This window comes from Nerophis ophidion, linkage group LG02, assembly GCF_033978795.1.
Source record: "Nerophis ophidion isolate RoL-2023_Sa linkage group LG02, RoL_Noph_v1.0, whole genome shotgun sequence".
Lineage (NCBI taxonomy): Eukaryota > Metazoa > Chordata > Actinopteri > Syngnathiformes > Syngnathidae > Nerophis > Nerophis ophidion.
The window spans coordinates 6,277,190-6,297,363 of record NC_084612.1 but is presented as its reverse complement, the minus strand read 5'-3'; the positions used below and the strand labels follow the sequence as shown (position 1 = coordinate 6,297,363).

General features: G+C 40.0%; 1 protein-coding gene across 3 annotated transcripts in view; it reads left to right on the top strand.

Moving 5' to 3' along the window:
* Positions 1-3,805: 3,805 nt before the first annotated feature.
* The window catches only part of LOC133536309 (transcription initiation factor TFIID subunit 4-like), a 307,989-nt gene continuing 291,620 nt past the window's right edge, over positions 3,806-20,174 (top strand). For all 3 annotated transcript variants that reach the window (XM_061876744.1, XM_061876737.1, XM_061876752.1), the window contains exon 1: positions 3,806-5,131. In XM_061876744.1, coding sequence (XP_061732728.1) covers positions 3,829-5,131 — 1,303 coding nt within the window. In that variant the 5' untranslated portion in view covers positions 3,806-3,828. The remainder of the gene's footprint in view (positions 5,132-20,174) is intronic.

Sequence of the window (20,174 nt, the reverse complement as noted above, 5' to 3'; positions counted from 1 at the left end):
AAAACCTTGCCTTTTCCGGAAGTAGCAGACGATGTGTGCATGACGTCACTGGTTGTAGGGCTCCTCACATCCTCACATTGTTTATAATTATAGCCTCCAGCAGCAAGAGCTATTCGGACCGAGAAAGCGACGATTTCCCCATTAATTTGTGCGAGGATGAAAGATTCGTGGATGAGGAAAGTTAGAGTAAAGGACTATAAGAAAAAAAAAGGCAAGGGCAGTGTGAGCGTTTTAGATGTTATTAGACACATTTACTAGGATAAATCTGGAAAATCCCTTATCTGCTTATTGTGTTACTAGTGTTTTAGTGAGATTATATGGTACCTGAAAGTCGGAGGGGTGCGGCCACGGGTGTGGTGACCGCCAGTGTCTCCGGTGGGAGGAGGTAATAGTCTGCAGCTGCAGGAGGAGCAAGCTCCGCTCATGTCTACGGTAAGAGCCGACTTATTCGCACAATTTTCTCACCGAAACCTGCCGGTTGACATGTGGTAGAGAACCATGTTCGCTTGACCGCTCTGTTCCATAGTAAAGTTTCACCTTTGGGAATTTAAATAAGGAAACACCGGCTGTGTTTGTGTTGCTAAAGGCAGATGCAATACATCGGTTCCCACCTACATCTTTCTTCTTTGACTTCTCCATTATTAATTGAACAAATTGCAAAAGATTCAGCAACAATGATGTCCAGAATACTGTGTAATAATGCGATTAAAGCAGACTACTTATAGCTTGGATCGTGCTGGAAGAACATGTCCGTTACAACCGGTGACGTCACGCGCACGCGTCATTATACACGTCATCTTTCCGCGACGTTTTCAACAGGATACTTCGCAGGAAATTTAAAATTGTAATTTAGTAAACTAAACCAGCCGTATTGGCATGTGTTGCAATGTTACTATTTCATCATTGAAATATAAACTATCAGACTGCGTGGTCGGTAGTAGTGGGTTTCAGTAGGCCTTTAAGTTAAAGTACCAATTATTGTCACACACACACTAGGTGTGGTGAAATTTGTCCTCTGCATTTGACCCATCTCCTTGATCACCCCCTGGGAAGTGAGGGAGCAGTGAGCAGTGAGCAGCAGCGGTGCAGCGCCCGGGAATCATTTATGGTGAATTATCCTATATTTTGATTGATAATTGTAAACTATCTAGCCAATTAGGAAACGGAGGCCTTACTTTCATAAATCGACATTTATGTCGAAAATGTTTTGCCTGGAGCATAATAATATTGACAAACATTTCAATGTTACAGTCGTTTATAAAAATATCAAATTTGATCTCTTCTATAGAGAAGGGGGACATCTCCACACCCCTGTTTCTCCTCCCAAAACACATGTTTTTGATTGATTGATTGATTGATTGAAACTTTTATTAGTAGATTGCACAGCACAGTACATATTCCGTACAATTGACCACTAAATGGTAACACCCGAATAAGTTTTTCAACTTGTTTAAGTCGGGGTCCACGTTAATCAGTTCATGGTAAAATTCATGTACACTCTCACTTTCCACAAACAGATGATTGACATCCTCGACAGCTCCACAAGACAGGTATAACAGCCATCAACCTCCATGTTAAATTGAACATTAAAAAATATGTATAATATTCCTTGAATAATTTTAAATCGTATTTCTTTAATATTGGGAAGAATTGGGTATGTAATATTTATTGTCCTTTTTTCAATTAGCTCAACAAGGTTGTGTAAGGTTACACCCCCGCTGATTCTTTCTTTACCAGAATGTTGAAATTTAAACTAATTTCAATGACCAATTACTCTCCTTTTTTTTAAAAATAATTCTCAAAAATTAGGAAAAAGAACTAATCATTTTGGGGGTAAGGAGCTGCATGATGATTCAAAGTGTGAGCCAATGGCTTCACATATTACATATTGCTACACACACACACACAAACATATATATATATATATATATATATATATATATATATATATATATATATACATATATATATATATATGTATATATATACATGTAGCAATATGTAATATATATATATATATATATATATATATATACGAATATATATATATATATATATATATATATATATATATGTATATATATATATATATATATATATATATGTATATATATATATATATATATATATGCATACATTGCATATATATATATATATATATATATATATATATATATATAAATATATATATACATATAAAAAAACTAAAAGAAAAAAATATATATATATATCCATTCATTTTCTACCGCTTATTCCCTTTGGGGTCGCGGGGGGCGCTGGTGCATATCTCAGCTACAATCGGGCGGAAGGCTGCGTACACCCTGGACAAGTCGCCACCTCATCGCAGGGCCAACACAGATAGACAGACAACATTCACACTCACGTTCACACACTAGGGCCAATTTAGTGTTAAATCAACCTATCCCCAGGTGCATGTCTTTGGAAGTGGGAGGAAGCCGGAGTACCCGGAGGGAACCCACGCAGTCACAGGGAGAACATGCAAACTCCATACAGAAAGAACCCAGGACTACTCAGGAACTTCGTATTGTGAGGCAGACGAACTAGCCCCTGTTCCATCGTGCTGCCCATATATATAGATTTACCGTATTTCCTTGAATTGCCGCAGAGCATATTGTATGCGCCTGCCTTGAATTACTGCCGGGTCAAAATCGCTTCACAAAATAATTAGCGCATGCTTAGTATTACCGCCTGGTCAAACTCGTGACGTCACGAGTGACACTTCCCCTGTAATCATTTTCGTAATGGAGGAGGCTGATTTCAATACCGGCAATTTGAAATTGCATAAAGGGAAGAAGATTAAGAGCTATTCAGTAGGATTTAAGGTCCAAGCTTACATCACGCAACTTTTTTTACTGCATGCCTTTGGTAAGTGCCGGAGTGAGAAGAGGTTTTAAAATAATTAGCGCATGCTTACTTTTACCGCATGCCTTTGGTAAGCGCAGGAGTGAGAAGAGGTTTTAAATTAATTAGCACCCCTGCGGCAATTCAAAGAAATACGGTGTACATATATATATATATATATATATATATATATACATATATATATATATATATATATATATATATATTGCATTCTATGAATTGATTAACGTGGACCCCGACTTAAACAATTTAAAAAATTTATTCGGGTGTTACCATTTAGTGGTCAATTGTACGGAATATGGACTGTGCTGTGCAATCTACTAACAAAAGTTTCGATCAATCAATCAATCAATCAATCAATCAATCAATCAATCAATCAATCAATCAATCAGTCAATCAATCAATCAATCAATCAATCAATCAATCAATCAATCAATCAATCAATCAATCAATCAATCAAAAACATGTGTTTGTAAAAGTTTCAATCATTCAATCAATCAGTTTACAATCTCCTGGCGCTGTTTTGTACTGTGTTTGTGCTTGTTTTGATTATTATTATTTCTTCAACGTTTATAAATTTTGTATATTATAAATAAAGTTTTATAAAATTAAAAAGAAAAAAAAGAAAAAAAAATTCAAAGTGCAAGACATTTTGTTCTATCGCGATATTCCACGGGATGTCTTCGCCCTGCCCCCATAGCCGGCTCGCACACATCTCGGAGAAATATAACACATACAACACAAATTATTTTCCAATAACATATGAAAAGATGTGTGTTATTGTGCATACATCTACATTTTGTTCGCAATTTTACAATTTAAAAATAACTACACGCGCTCCTCTCTTTTAAAAAATGTCTAATGACGTCAGACTCATTCCCACAATGCCTAGTAACACGCATGCGCAATGTCAGACTAAAAAAAGACAGCGATCGGAGATCAGAGATGGCGGGCGCCTCCGACCCCCTGGAAGATATGCTATTTTCCGAGGTGGACGAGAAGGCTGTGAGCGACTTGGTGGGCTCGCTGGAGTCTCAACTCTCTGGCCAGAGCAACAAAGCAGACGAGAGCCGAGGCGCTGGGTCGGTTGCCCCCGCTAACCATCACTTGGGGAAAACGCTAGCAGCTCCGGTGGGCTCCACAACAGTGGATCAACAACAACAACAAGGGCGCCGCTATAAAGCGGACATGCACCAGGATTTCAACTCTAAAGATGATAAAACTGTCACATCGCCTTCCCTGGGTTGCACTCCTTCTTCCGGCGAGCCCTCCGTTGCTTCGGCTCCAGCTGCCAGCAACAGCGGCTCTCAATCACATGGAGCATCCATCACAACACCAACCGCGTCCGCCGGCGTGTCAGCTTCCCCGCCGGCCAACATCAGCACCGCCGAAGCCGGGCTCCCCTCCAAGGCTTCCCCGGGCTCGGGCGAGTCTTTGGCGGACGCAAACCCTGCGAAAAGACGGCCAGCCACCCTGCGACGGAGCGCCTCGGTTCGGATTAAGAGTTTAAACGGCGCCGCCGTGACCACCAGACGGAACAGCGAGGACAGCACCACAGTGGACGCTGTTAGCTCCACGCCGAACTGCACCCGACCGGTGAGCACATCCATCAACACATCAACGTTCACCCTAGCCAACGCCAGCTTGCCTGCGGGTCAGTCGGCCATTGCCCTCGACCGGGGGACCCCGACCATCGCCTTGCAGAGACTCCCCAGTCACATAATGGCCAGCATCGCCCAGAACGGGACCAGCGTGTCGGCGATGTCCCAGCAGGGCTCCCGGACCTCACCGGTCACCTCCCCTTCCTCCCCATCGCCACCTGCCCAGGAGAACCACAAAAAAGCTGAGTCTGCAGGGGCTTCCAGCACAGATGAATGTCAGTCCAAAGTTGTCCCATCCAGCTCTGTCATAAACACAGTTTCCACTGTTGCCATGACGACGACAACAGCTGCCACCACCGCCACCACCACCACAACTAGTCAACCCCTGACAACCACCATTTCTAGCACCACGACAACCGCCACCACCGCCGCGGTGACCGCCCCCATAACGGCAAGCTGCGTAAGCGGTCAAACCACGTCGGTGACCACGACGATTAGCACGGTCCGGCCTGCCGCCGCCTCGCCGACAGCACAGGCTCAGACGCGGCTGACAGCGCCTCAAAGACTGGTGGCGCCACAACTTATTGTCAGACCACCTCAGCAGCAGACGACCATCCAGCTGCCCCCCGGGTTCACCATCCCACCCGGTAAGAGGGGCACATTATGATGATACATTCTGATTATCTTTTTAGACCTGTGGTTGTCAAACTTTTTTCCCCAAGTACCACCATAATGACCACTATTAAAATACAGTAGCGTAGTAGGAATAAATAGTAATTAAAAACAAGGCAGGGTTTTTCTTTAACATGCATATTAAATATTTTTGGCCATTGTAACATTATACAGTTTGAACTGTGTTTGAAAATAGGAAACTAAAACACTGTACTTTGAAGGCCTACTGAAATGAGATTTTCTTATTCAAACGGGGAAAGCAGGTCTATTCTATGTGTCATACTTGATCATTTTGCGATATTGCCATATTTTTGCTGAAAGGGTTTAGTAGAGAACATCGACGATAAAGTTCGCAACATTTGGTCGCTAATAAAAAAGCCTTGCCTGTACCGGAAGTAGCAGACGATGTGCGCGTGACGTCACAGGTTTTAGAGCTCCTCACATCCTCACATTGTTTACAATCATAGCCACCAGCAGCTAGAGCGATTCAGACCAAGAAAGCGACGAAATCCCCATTAATTTCAGCGAGGATGAAAGATTCGTGGATGAGGACAGTGAGAGTGAAGGACTAGAAAAAAAAAGGCGAGGGCAGTGAGAGCGATTCTGATGTTATTAGACACATTTACTAGGATAATTCTGGAAAATCCCTTATCTGCTTATTGTGTTACTAGTGTTTTAGTGAGATTATATGGTACCTGAAAGTCGGAGGGGTACCATATAATTACTATTACCTCCTCCGGTGGGAGGACTCTCATGTCTACGGTAAGAGCCGACTTATTAGCACAATTTTCTCACCGAAACTTGCCGGTTGTCATGTGGTCGGGAACCATGTTCGCTTGACCGCTCTGTTCCTTAGTAAAGCTTCACCTTCGGGAATTTTAAACAAGGAAACACTGGCTGTGTTTGTTTTCCTAAAGGCAGCTGCAATACACCGCTTCCTCACCTCCATCTTTCTACTTTGACTTCTCCATTATTAATTGAACAAATTGCAAAAGATTCAGCAACACAGATGTCCAGAATACTGTGTAATAATGTGATTAAAGCAGAATACTTATTGCTTGGATCGGGCTGGAAAAAAATGTCCGCTACAACCCGTGACGTCAAACGCACACGTCATTATACACGTCATCATACCGCAACGTTTTCAACTGCACACTTTGTGGGAAATTTAAAATTGCAATTTAGTAAACTAAAAAGGCAGTATTGGCATGTGTTGCAATGTTAATATTTCATCATTGAAATATAAACTATCAGACTGTGTGGTCGGTAATAGTGGGTTTCAGTAGGCCTTTAATATTTTTGGCCATTGTAATATTATACAGTTAGAACTGTAGAACTGTGTTTGAAAATAGGAAATTAAAACACTGTACTTTAATCAAGTGGTTCTTTGGCATACAAAAGGCAAAACCAGTGAAGTTGGCACGTTGTGTAAATCGTAAATAAAACCAGAATACAATGATTTGCAAATCCTTTTCAACTTATATTTAATTGAATGGACTGCAAAGACGAGATACTTAACATTCGAACTGGAAAACGTTGTTATTTTTTGCGAACATTAGCTGAAACCACTGTCAGTAACTACAGTTTGTCGCTACATCTGTTAGTGCAAGTTGAAACTCTACTGTGCAAAACGAAAGCCATTTATCAACAACACCCAAAAACGCCGCCGGCTTTGCTGGGACAAGCTCATCTAATATAGACTGATGCAAAGTGTAAAAGTGTTCTGTGGTCTGACGAGTCCACATTTCAAATTGTTTTTGGAAACTGTGGACGTTGTGTCCTCCGGAATAAAGAGGAAAAGAACCATCCGGGTTGTTATAGGCACAAAGTTCAAAAGCCAGCATCTGTGATGGTATGGGGGTGTAACATGGGTAATTTACACATCTGGGAAGGCACCAGTAATGCTGAAAGGTACATACAGGTTTTGGAGCAACATATGTTGCCATTCAAGCAACGTTATAATGGACGCCCCTGCTTATTTCAGCAAGACACTGGCAAGCCAAGTGTTACAACAGTGTGACTTCATAGTAAAAGAGTGCAGGTACTAGACTGGCCTTCCTGTAGTCCAGACCTGTCTCCCATTGAAAATGTTTGGCAGAGACCCCGGACTGTTGAACAAATTAAGCTGTACATCAAGCAAGAATGGGAAAGAATTGCACCTGAAAAGCTTCAAAAATTGGTCTCCTCAGTTCCCAAACATTTACTGAGTGTTGTTAAAAGAAAATGCCATGTAACACAGTGGTAAAATGCCCCTATGCCAACTTTTTTGCAATGTGTTGCTGCCATTAGATTCAAAGTTGATGCTTATTTGCAAAAAAAAAAAAAAAAAAAAAAAAAATTGTTTCTCGAACATTAAATATCTTGTCTTTACAGTTTATTCAATTGAATACAATTTGAAAAGGATTTGACAATTATTGTATTCTGTTTTTATTTACGAATTACACAACGTGCCAACTTCACTGGTTTTTGGGATTTGTACTGGTGGTACACATACCACAGTTTGAGAGTTACTGCTTTGGACCAATCGTCCCCAGCCTTTTTTCAGCCCAAAGACTGTCCCGTTTCAGTCAAACCACTAAGAGGCGTGCTCCAAATCTCATAATAAACTCGTGCTATCGTCCGGTGCTCATGTACAAATAAGATGAAGAAAAGCAAACACGTCAAAAGAAAAAAACTGTGCAAAAAACACACAATGAATACAAACTCACAATCAGTTTAAGCCTGGTGTTAGTTTTCTAGGGAAAAAGACGGTAACAGTGTGAATTGATTTCCGAAAATCTAGTCCCACACAAGTAATCATGTCTTCAATGACAGTGTGTTGAGTCCTGAATAATATCATTAATTATGTACCCCGCCTTCCGCCCAAATGCAGCTGAGAAAGGCTCCGGCACCCCCTGCCACCCCGAAAGGGACAAGCAGTAGAAAATGGATGGATGTTATTATTCCTGTTGGTTTGTCTCTTAGTAAGTCACAGTGTACCTTAAAGGGGACCTGCACTATTTTTTTTTTATTTACACATCATTCACAATACTTATGTAAGACAATAAGTATTGTGAGGAGGTTATAAGGAGCGCTGTAACCGGCTGATCCGTCGGCGGTCTCGTCTTCTTAGCGGGACTGTGCCGAAAATGTAATTTCAGTTCTGATGTGTCTTGTACATGTTGGAACGGACAAATAAAAAATCATTCTGATTCTGATTCTGATTCTGAACACATAGGTTTTCTTTTTTTATGCATTTCTAAATCGTAAAGAAACGTTAGCAAAAGTCAGCTAACAATAGAGTCAATGGTAGGTGCTCTAGTCCGCCTATACAATGGTCTAAAAACTTTCAAAAGCTCCTATTATCGTTTTATATACACACTGTAAGTATATACTGTAAGTAACGCAATAACAGGCGCATTCATAAGAACATGTAATAATTACATATTTTGGCCATTTTTAGCTTACACGTCACAATGTTTAAGTTTCTCTTCAACAACAACAATCTTTTACTCATGGCCGACTTTGTGAGAGACAATATGGCCTACTTTAGGACAAGTAATGATCCAGAAACATATGTTTTGAGCATGAATATAATGAGGATGAGCTACAAGTTTTAAATGTTTTGTGCTCAACAGATCCAGCTTTAGTGAAACATTAAGCATCATGCAGCAGTACTGCAAAGGGCTAACCCAGAAATACAAACCAATCAAAATAAATTTTTGATTGAATTGCGATTCTTAAAAAAAATTATATATATTTTTTCTTTCCAGCCACTCAGCAAACCATATTTTTGATGTAGATGTCCATACAGTATCTGCTGTACAGATTTACTTTTGAAAAGAGAAGTGCGTCTTGTTGCCTTATTTGTATTTATTCATCCATCCATCCATCCATCCATCCATCCATCCATTTCCTAACGCTTGTCCCTTTTGGAGTCGCGGGGGGTGCTGGAGCCTATCTCAGCGTTACTCAGACGGAAGGTGGGATACACCCGGGACAAGCCGCCACCTCATCGCAGGGCCAACAAAGATAGACAGACAACATTCACACTCACGTTCACACACTAGGGCCTTGTATTTAACTTCATAAAATATCCGGGTAGCATTTTGGTATACAAAATTGTTTTTTTTTAAGTTATATAGAACAATTTATCAGAGCTGTGTGTCTATTATATGGAGGAATGTAGTTAATCATTGTCCGGCACCCAATTTTTGTTTGTTTTTCCCCACAATTCCTTTATTAATGTTCACATTTTTTTAATAAAAAACAAAACAAAAATTAACAAAGAAATAAAAAAATTAAAAAAGACAGCTAACCAAAATAAAATGTAAAAAAAACAATACACACATCCCACAGCTCCACATGGTATTATAATGTAGGTGACTCTGCACCCCATTGCCCAATATAGTCCAGTAAAGGTTTCCACATGTCTTCAAAATCCTCTGCCCTCCCTCAAGGTACATGACATGCAGGAGTCCAAAGTCAATTAAGGTTCATTTACTTGCACAAACCCCAAAATATCTCGGGTAGATCCCTAAGACAAAAAGTTTTGCTTGGCGAGGTACATTTACTTTAAACAATTTTGGACATGATCTGGCCCACTTGTGTCCAGTAGCTTAGTAATTTAGGGCATGCCCACGCACAGTTCTTTTACACATTCAGTACAGGTGTCTGAAATATGAGGAGACCAGATATTCAACTTCACAGGTGTTATGTAAGTCCTCATCAAGCACTTTTATTGTACAAAACCCAAACCAGTGAAGTTGGCACGTTGTGTAATTTGTAAATAAAAACAGAATACAATGATTTGCAAATTCTTTTCAACTTCTATTCAATGCAGTAAACTGCAAAGGAAAATATATTTAATGTTCGAACTAAGAAACAACTTTTTTTTTTTGCAAATAATCATTAACTTAGAAATTAATGGCAGCAACACATTGCAAAAAAAGTTGGCACAGGTGCATTTTTACCACTGTGGTACATAGCCTTTCCTTTGAACAACACGCAGTAAATGTTTAGGAACTGAGAAGACACATTTTTTTAAGCTATTCAGTTGGAATTCTTTCCCACTCTTGTTTGATGTACAGCTTAAGTTGTTCAACACAGCGTGACGCAGTGGGAGAGTGCCCGTGCGTAACCCGAGGGTCCCTGGTTCAATCCCCACCTAGTACCAACCTCGTCACGTCTGTTGTGTCCTGAGCAAGACACTTCACCCTTGCTCCTGATGGGTGCTGGATAGCGCCTTGCATGGCAGCTCCCTCCATCAGTGTGTGAATGTGTGTGTGAATGGGTAATTGTGGAAGTAGTGTCAAAGCGCTTTGAGTACTTTGAAGGTAGAAAAGCGCTATACAAGTACAACCCATTTATCATTTATCAATCAACAGTCCCGGGTTTTTGTTTTGGTATTTTAAGCTTCATACAGCGCCACACATTTTCAATGGGGGACAAGTCTGGACTACAGGCAGGCCAGTCTCGTAACCGCACTCTTTTACTATAAAGCCACGCTGTTGTAACACCTGGCTTGGCATTGTCTTGCTGAAATAAGCAGGAGCGGCCATGATAATGTTACTTGCATGGCAAAATATGTTGCTCCAAAACCTTTATATACTTTTCAGCATTAATGGTGTCTTCACAGGTGTGTAAGTTACCCATGCCTTGGGCACTAATACACCACAATACCATCACAGATGCTGGCTTTTGAACTTTGCGCCTGTAACAATCCAGATGGTTATTTTCCTCTTTCTTCCGGAGAAAACAAATGTCCACAGTTTCCAAAAAAGTATTTGAAATGTGAACTTGTCAGACCACAGAACACTTTTACACTTTGCATCAGTCCATCTTAGATGAGCTTGGGCCCAGCGAAGCCGGCGGCGTTTTTGGGTGTTGTTGAAAAATGGCTTTCGCTTTTCATAGTACAGTTTTAACTTGCACTTACAGATGTACTGACAAACTGTAGTTACTGACAGTGGTTTTCTGAAGTGTGCCTGAGCCCATGTGGTGATATCCTTTACACACTGATGTCGCTTTTTGATGCAGTACCACCTGAGGGATCGAAGGTCACAGGCATTCAATGTTGGTTTTCAGCCTTGCTGCTTACATCCAATCCAATCCAATCCACTTTATTTATATAGCACATTTAAACAACAATAACGTTTCTAAAGTGCTGCACAGCCATGTTAAAAACAATATTATGCTCCACCAATGACTGAATAAAACACAAAATGAATAAAAATAAAACCAATAAAAACAATATAAAAACAAATATGATTAAAAACTATTTTAAACGGTAAAATCAATTAAAACAGTAAAATAAAAATAAAAGTGTATAAGAAAACACAGAGGACAACAGAGGACAGAGGACCACACAACTCACGTAGTGTTAAAAGTCAAAGAATAAAAGTGGGTCTTAAGACGAGACTTAAAACACTCCACTGTGGAAGCAGTTTGAACATGGAGCGGCAGAGTGTTCCAGAGCTTAGGGCCGACCACAGAGAAGGCCCTGTCTCCCCTGGTCTTAAGTCTGGTCTTGGGCACCACGAGCTGGAGCTGGCTTTCGGAACTCAGAGCGTGCGCAGGGATGTAAATTTGGATGAGGTCCGAGATATATTGAGGTGCCAGTCCATGTAAAGATTAAAAAAAAAAAGCAATGTTTTAAATCAATTCTAAAATGAACAGGGAGCCAGTGCAAACTCTGAAGAATTGGGGTTATATGCTGGCGTTTCCTGGCCCCTGTTAAAAGTCGTGCTGCCGCGTTCTGGACTAACTGCAACCGGGAGAGAGCTTTTTGGCTAATGCCAGCATAAAGTGCATTGCAGTAGTCCAGGCGACTTGAAATAAAAGCATGCACGACTTGTTCAAAAAGGTTAAAAGATAAAAACGGTTTAACCTTTACTAAAAGACGGGGGTGATAAAAACACAATTTTAAAACGCCATTTACTTGTTTGTCTAGTTTAAAATGGCTGTCTATAGTGACGCCAAGGCTGGTGACTTTGGGACGCACATAATTTTGCAATGGTCCCAGGTCAGTGAGGGCCGGACCAAAAAACTAAAATTTCCGTTTTTCCCTCATTCATTATTAAAAAATTCTGGGCTAACCAAGCCTTGACGTCACATAGACAGTTAAGAAGGGGTGTAAGGGGGCCGTGGCTTTTTGAAATCGGGAACATGCAGTGATTTCTCCAGATTCTCTGAACGTTTTGATGACATTACGTAAACGTAGATGGTGAAATCCTTAAATTCCTTGCAATAGCTCAGGGGTAGGGAACCTATGGCTCTAGAGCCAGATGTGGCTCTTTTGATGACTGCATCTGGCTCTCAGATAAATCTTAGCTGACAATGCTTAACATGATAAGTAATGAATAATTCCGCTGGTAATCACAGTGTTAAACATAAAGTTCAAATTATAAAACATTCTCATGCATTTTAATCCAACCATCCGTTTTCTACCGCACCTGTTCAAGATGTCGCATTAATGGTAAGAAGTATTATATTTATTGTTGGTTAACTTTAGAATAACAATGTTATTTAAAAATAATAAGAGCCTTATTATACTCTAAAAATGTTGGTCTCACTTAAAAATAAACGCATTTAGTTGTATTCTATGTTAAAAAATATTATGTGGCTCTCATGGAAATACATTTTGAAATATTTGGCTTTCATGGCTCTCTCAGCCAAAAAGGTTCCCGACCCCTGCAATAGCTCGTTGAGAAATCTTGTTCTTAAACAATTTGCCCATGCATTTTTTCACAAAGTGGTGACTCTCGGCCCATACTCGACTGAGCATTTCATGGAAGCTGCTTTTATACCCAATCATGGCACCCACCTGTTCCCAATTAGCCTGTTCACCAATGGGATGTTCAAAATAAGTGTTTGATGAGAATTCCTCACCTCTCTCAATCTTTTTTTGCCTCTTGTGCAAGCTTTTTTGAAAGATGTTGCAGGCATCAAATTCCAAATGAGCTAATATTTGCAAAAAATAACAAATTTTTCCAGTCAGAACATTAAGTATCTTGTCTTTGTAGTCTATTCATTGAATATAGGTTAAAAAGGATTTACAAATCACTGTATTTTGTTTCTACTCACGATTTACACAACGTGCCAACTTCACTGGTTTTGGGTTTTGTAGTAACCTCGTTCTTACGTAAATTGTTTGTTTCTGGGCTCTAAAGCCCCACTTAAGAACTTTCGTTTTTTGTTGATTTTGGCAGCGCCAGTGGACCAAAGCGGTAGTGTTTTGCCAGAGTGAATACCACATTATCAAGGAGAACTGGCGAATTTAATGTCACACTGACATGATGTCCAATGTAATATTGGCGAAGATTATAAATATTACGTATGTACTGGCTATGCTGATGTTAAATAGCAGACCCTATCTATAAAATATCTTAGTTTGCACTACAAATATGACGCAAATGCCAAGAATGTATCGAGGCGGATGCAGGTCCGAAGCAAAGAAAGACCAGCGGGAACGTTTTTTGAAGGAAGTAGTGTGGAACTGTGAACTATCAAGCTGGTGGCTATTTATTGCTACCACACAAGTTTTCGATAGCTAACATAGCATTATCATTCTGATTTTAACATCAAAAGGTACTTACCAGTTTAGCAGGAACAGAGTCAAGGCCGCATCAACCAAAAGTCTCTCCTCATCTTTGAGCTCACACCAGTGAGTGAAAGCCGGTGTTCTGTCGAATTTAGCAGCCTCTACGGAAAAAGCAACCAGTTGCGTAACTCCATAGTGAGATCTATTGAATTAGGTAGAGACGTAAAAAAAATGCAACTTTAAGTTTCGGAATGCCGATTCGGATATTAAATACGGCTCCCACTGTAGACTTGCAATTATCACCTTCTTCGATGCGGTTATGTTTTCGCCAGGAGTGCTTTGATTGTCTGATAGTTAGCAACATAACCTTTCTGAACGCCAGAGATGCCTTGGCACAGGTTGCGCTGTCCAAGTACATTTCTCTTTTAATAATTCATGGTATAGAAATAGCACATTTTGACAGGTACAAAACCCAAAACCAGTGAAGTTGGCACTTTGTGTAATTCGTAAATAAAAACAGAATACATTGATTTGCAAATCCTTTTCAACTTTCATTCAATTGAATAGACTGCAATGACAAGACATTGCAAAAAAGTTGGCACAGGGACATTTTACCACTGTGTTACATGGCCTTTCCTTTTAACAATACTCAGTAAACATTTGGGAACCTAGGAGACCAATTTTTGAAGCTTTTCAGGTGGAATTCTCTAACATTCTTGCTTGATGTACAGTTTAAGTTGTTCAACAGTCATGGGCCTTTGTTGTGGTATTATAGGCTTCATATTCATATAGCGCCACACATTTTCAATGGGAGACAGGTCTGGACTACAGGCAGGCCAGTCTGGTACCCCCACTCTTTTACTACGAAGCCACACTATTGTAACACATGCAGAATGTAGCTTGGCATTGTCTGAAATAAGCAGGGGTGTCCATGAAAAAGATGTTACTTGGATGGCAACATATTTTGCTCCAAAACCTGTATGTATTTTTCAGCATTGATGGTGCCTTCACAGATGTATAAGCTACCTATGCCTTGGGCACTAAGACACCCCCATACCATCACAGACGCTGGCTTTTGAAGTTTGCGCCTATAACAATCCGGATGGTTATTTTCCTCGTTGTTCCTGAGGAAATAATGTCCACAGTGTCCAAAAACAATTTGAAATGTGGACTCGTCAGACCACAGAACACTTTTCCACTTTGCATCAGTCTATCTTAGATGAGCTTGGGCCCAGCGAAGCCGGCAGTGTTCCTGGGTGTTGTTGATGAATGGCTTTCGCTTTGCATAGTAAAGTTTTAACTTGCACTTACAGATCTAACGACCAACTGTAGTTACTGACAGTGGTTTTCTGAAGTGTTCCTGAGCCCATGTGGTGATATCCTTTACACACTGATGTCGCTTTTTGATGCAGTACCGCCAGGGTTCGAATGTCATGAGCATGCTGCTTACGTGCAGTGATTTCTCCAGATTCTCTGAACCTTTTGATGATATTACATTAAGTTTCTAGCCGGCTGCTCTACCATCTGAGCCCCACCACCCCAAAAACTTGCTCAAATTCTTATTTAGATTACTCCTGTTTCAAAGATACAGTTAAATGGAATACACTTATTTTCTTTGCATCAAAATCCAGTAGAAGTTCTTGCAGTTCAAGTGGAGCAAACATGTAAACCAAGGCACTGTCTAATCTCATCCCCCGCATTTTTTTAAGATAACCCAGCTTCAAGTGGATATAGGATGGTCAGATATAGGATCTAAGTCTAGAAGACAAAATAAACCAGATTACAAGTCTCAACTTTCTTCAAGAAGATTGCTGTGTCAAGTGCTGGTCAGCTCGTTAGTTACATTTTCATCGTAAAAGGATATAGCCTATTCAGCTGCTAGCTGCCTTGTGTACAAAGTTATTGTTCATAAAGCGTGGTGCATGAAAAGCAGGAAGATTCCGCAGCAGTTGTAGAAGTTCACAGCTAAGGCAATGTAAGGCGAAGCTCACTCAGCTAACTGGTAAATTAAGCAGGTATGTTATTTAATAAAAGGCAATGATGACATTAACTTTACAGTAATGCAAACTACAATTAAGGAGTTTAATGAGCTGTAGGGAGAATAGTGAGAAATTAACAACAATGTTTAAACTTTGACCACTTTCTGAAGAGAACATGAACAAGGAGGAAGTCACCTGGTTTTAACAAAGGCTAATCATTTGAAATCTTTGCAATGAAGACTAATTCTTGGATCAATAAAGCTCACCTACAAATTGTTTAAGCTACTAAATGCAATGAAGAAATGCAGATATTTCACGGAATATCCAATGGAGCCTGTGTATCATTAAAGCGACATTCCAAAGCATCCTCAATGCATTCTTCAAGTACAGCATCTTCTGCTTCGTCTACCCGTCTGAAAGAGTAGCTGGAAATAGCTGAATTGTTGGCAGATGCATCCACCATAAACAGAAACAAAAGTTGGAGGAACAAGAAGCAAAGAGAAGAATGAGCTGGAAATAATATCTTAATTAGCAGCATTTGACCCAAAATTTAAGATCTTGAATGAACTGTGTAAATACATCAAGAGCATCGAGTTGTAATGGAATTAACTTTCTCTCCGGTTTAAATCATTTGTCGCATATCACCAGGCAAGAATTTCAGAGAAACAACATTCAACCAAATATTCAAGTAGCAAAGAATGATGCTGTTACTCATCCGCAGTCAAACTTTGCCAGGTGTTTTTCAAATGCTAATTAGGCAGCAACAACTACAGTTGTGATCCAAATTATTCAACCCCCACACACTTTTGGTGTTTTAGCAAGTAGGACATTTATTCCGTATTTTGTTTATAGTCATATCAAATTAAGATGCATTAAATAGACAAATGCAACTTGAATTACAACATTATATTTTGTAACATACCAAACAGTGTCATTTCTCTTAATATCTCACTGACAAAATTATTCAACCCCTTGAAGATCATAACTCTTAAGAACAGAATTTGAATAAGGTCTTTTCAATCAGGTGTTGAAAACACCTGTAGAATTCATTAGAACCATAACGAGCAACAATTAAACTGATTGAAAAAGACTGTGACGCTCAGCTTCTTGTAGATGGTCAATGGTGTATTTGCAACATGGTGAAGTCCAGGGAGTGGTCAAAGAAGTCAAGAGAGGAGATAATTTCTCTTCATAAGAAAGGATATGGATATAAGAAAATAGCAAAGACATTACACATTCCAAGAGACACAGTTGGGAGCATAATTCACAAGTTTAAACCTAAAGGCACAGTGGAAACACTACCTGGGCGTGGTAGAAAGAGGATGCTGTGTGCAACTGCTGTCCGGTATTTGAAGCGTACAGTGGTGAAAAACCCCCGGGTAACAGCTGAGGAACTACAACAGGACATTGCAGAGGGGGGGACGCAGGTTCCGTCCCAGACAATAAGGCGCACACTAAGAGATGAAGGCCTCAATGCCAGAAATTCCAGGCGCACCCCACTTCTGACTACCAGGCACAAGAAAAATAGACTCCAGTATGCCAAAAATCATCTGGACAAACCCCAAAGGTTTTGGGAAACTGTTCTATGGAGTTATGAGACAAAACTGGAACTCTTTGGGCCTATGAATCAACGTTATGTTTGGAGGAGAAAAAATAAGCTTACAAAGAGAAGAACACCTAGACTACTGTTAAGCATGGTGGGGGGTCAATCATGCTCTAGGGCTGTTTCTCTGCCTCAGGTACCGGGAATCTCCAGCGCGTTCAAGGCATTATGAATTCTATTTCCTACCAGGATATATTAGCTGCAAATGTCATGAAGTCAGTGACGAAGCTGAGGCTTGGGAGACGTTGGACCTTCCAACAGGACAACGATCCCAAGCATACCTCCACATCAACATCAGAGTGGTTGCAGAAGAAGGGCTGGAAGACTCTGGAGTGGCCTTCACAGTCGCCAGACCTAAATCCTATAGAAAACCTGTGGTGGGACTTGAAGAAGGCAGTTGCAGCACGCAAGCCCAAGAATATGAATGAACTGGAGGCCTTTGCCCAAGAGGAATGGGCTAAAATACCTGTAGATGGTTGCAAGAAGCTTGTGCCTGGTTATGTATCACGTTTGAAGGATGTAATTACTGCCAAAGGGTCTTCTACTAAGCACTAAAGATGCATGTAACGAGAGGGTTGAAAAATTTTGTCAAAGAGATATTAAGAAAAATGTCCTTTTTTGGTATTTTGTAAAATACAGTGTTACAATTTAAGTTGCATTTGTCTATTTGACACATCTTTATTTGATATGACTATAAACAAAATACGGAATAAATGTCCAACTTGCTAAAACACCAAAATTGTGTGGGGGTTGAATAATTTTGATCACAACTGTAGCTACATTGCTGCCTCAAAACGTTCCTTTGTTTGAAGAGACCCTCTGATATTGAAAACGTTTGAACATGGCGTAGAGCAGTGGTCCCCTACCTTCTCGAGCCCAAGATTCCTGGTCACAGCCAAAAACTAAAGCAAGATCTACCCCTGTGTCAACTACATTTTATATACTGAACATAAATATAAACGCAACACTTTTGTTTTTGCTTCCATTCTTAAAGGGGAACATTTACACCAGACCTATGTAAGCGTCAATATATACCTTGATGTTGCAGAAAAAAGACCATATGTTTTTTTAACAGATTTCCGAACTCTAAAAGGGTGAATTTGGCAATTTAAACTCCTTTCAATTGATAGCCTGTGGGAGCGATGACCTTTCACCCGTGACGTCACAACATGAAGCTATCCGCCATTTTCTCAAGCTTATTACATGCACCAAGTCAAATCAGCTCTGTTATTTTCAGTTTTTTTGACTGTTTTCCCGTACCTTGGAGACATTATGCCTCGTCGGTGTGTTGTCGGAGGGTGTAACAACACGAACAGAGACAGATTGAAGTTGCACCAGTGGCCAGAAGATGCGAAAGTCCCTCGTTTGTGCCGCACACTTTACCGACGACAGCTATGCTACGACAGAGATGGCAAGAATGTGTGGATATCCTGTGACACTCAAAGTAGATGCATTTCCAACGATAAAGTCAAAGAAATCTGCAATATTGGAAAATAGACCACTGAATCTGCCTGAGTGCGTGAGCTATTCAGGGACGACGGCAGTCTCTTCCCGCAAACGAGCGAGGTGAACCCCCTGGATGTCTTGGCTAAGACGTGATTTATGCCACTTATTTTTCTGTCTCATTTGGTCCACTAAACTTATAACGTTGTGCATGAATGCACAAAGGGGAGTTTTTTTTAATGTTATTGACTTATGTGGAGTGTGTTAATCAGACATATTTGGTCTATTTAGGCTAGCTGTATGTACATATTGCATCATTATGCCTCATTTGTAGCTATATTTGCATCCAGCCTTTCCCTCCACCCACATTTAATGCCAAACAAACACATACCAATCGTTGGTTAGAAGGCGATCGTAGAATTCGTCCTCGCTTCCTCCCGTGCCGCTGTCTGTCGTGATATGGCTCAATAGCTTCAGTGTCTTCCTCAATTTCGTTTTTGCTACCTGCCTCCACACTCCAACCATCCGTTTCTATACATGCGTAATTTGTTGAATTGCTTACGCCACTTAAATTCGAGTCTGAATCCGAGCTACTATCGTTATAGCTTTCTGTGCTATCTGCCATGTTTGTTTATGGTGGTTTCACGCTGTGACGTCACAGGATAATGGACGGGTGGATATACTGATCGTGAAAATCAGGCACTTTGAAGCCATTTTTCGGGATATTGCGTGATGGGTAAAATGTTGAGAACAATTTTGAAAAATAAAATAAGTCACTGGGAACTGATTTTTACTGGTTTTATCCCTTCAGAAATTGTGATAATGTTCCCCTTTAATGAGTTGAACTTAAACATGTACAACGTTTACTATATACACAAAAAACCTATGCATCTCAATTATTGTTCACAAATCTGTCTGAATCTGTGTTAGTGAGCATTTCTGCTTTGCCAACATGATCCATCCCACCTCACAGGTGTGGCATATCAAGATGCTGATTAAACAGCATACTTATTCCACAGGTGTGCCTTAAACCAGTGGTTCTCAAATGGGGGTACTTGAGGGTATGTCAAGGCGTACGTGAGATTTAAAAAAAATAGCAACAATTCAAAAATCCTTTATAAATATATTTATTGAATAATACTTCAAAAAAATATGGATGTAAGTTCATAAACTGTGAAAAGAAACGCAACAATGCAATTTTCAGTGTTGACAGCTAGATTTTTTTCTGGACATGTTCCATAAATATTGATGTTAAAGATTTATTTTTTTGTGAAGAAATGTTTAGATTTAAGTTCATGAATCCAGATGTATCTCTATTACAATCCCCAAAGACGGCACTTTAAGTTGATGAATACTTATATGTGTACAAATCTTTATTTATAATTGAAACACTTGTTTATTTTTCAACAAGTTTTTAGTTATTTTCATATCTTTTTTTCCAAATACTTCAAGAAAGACCACTACAAATGAGC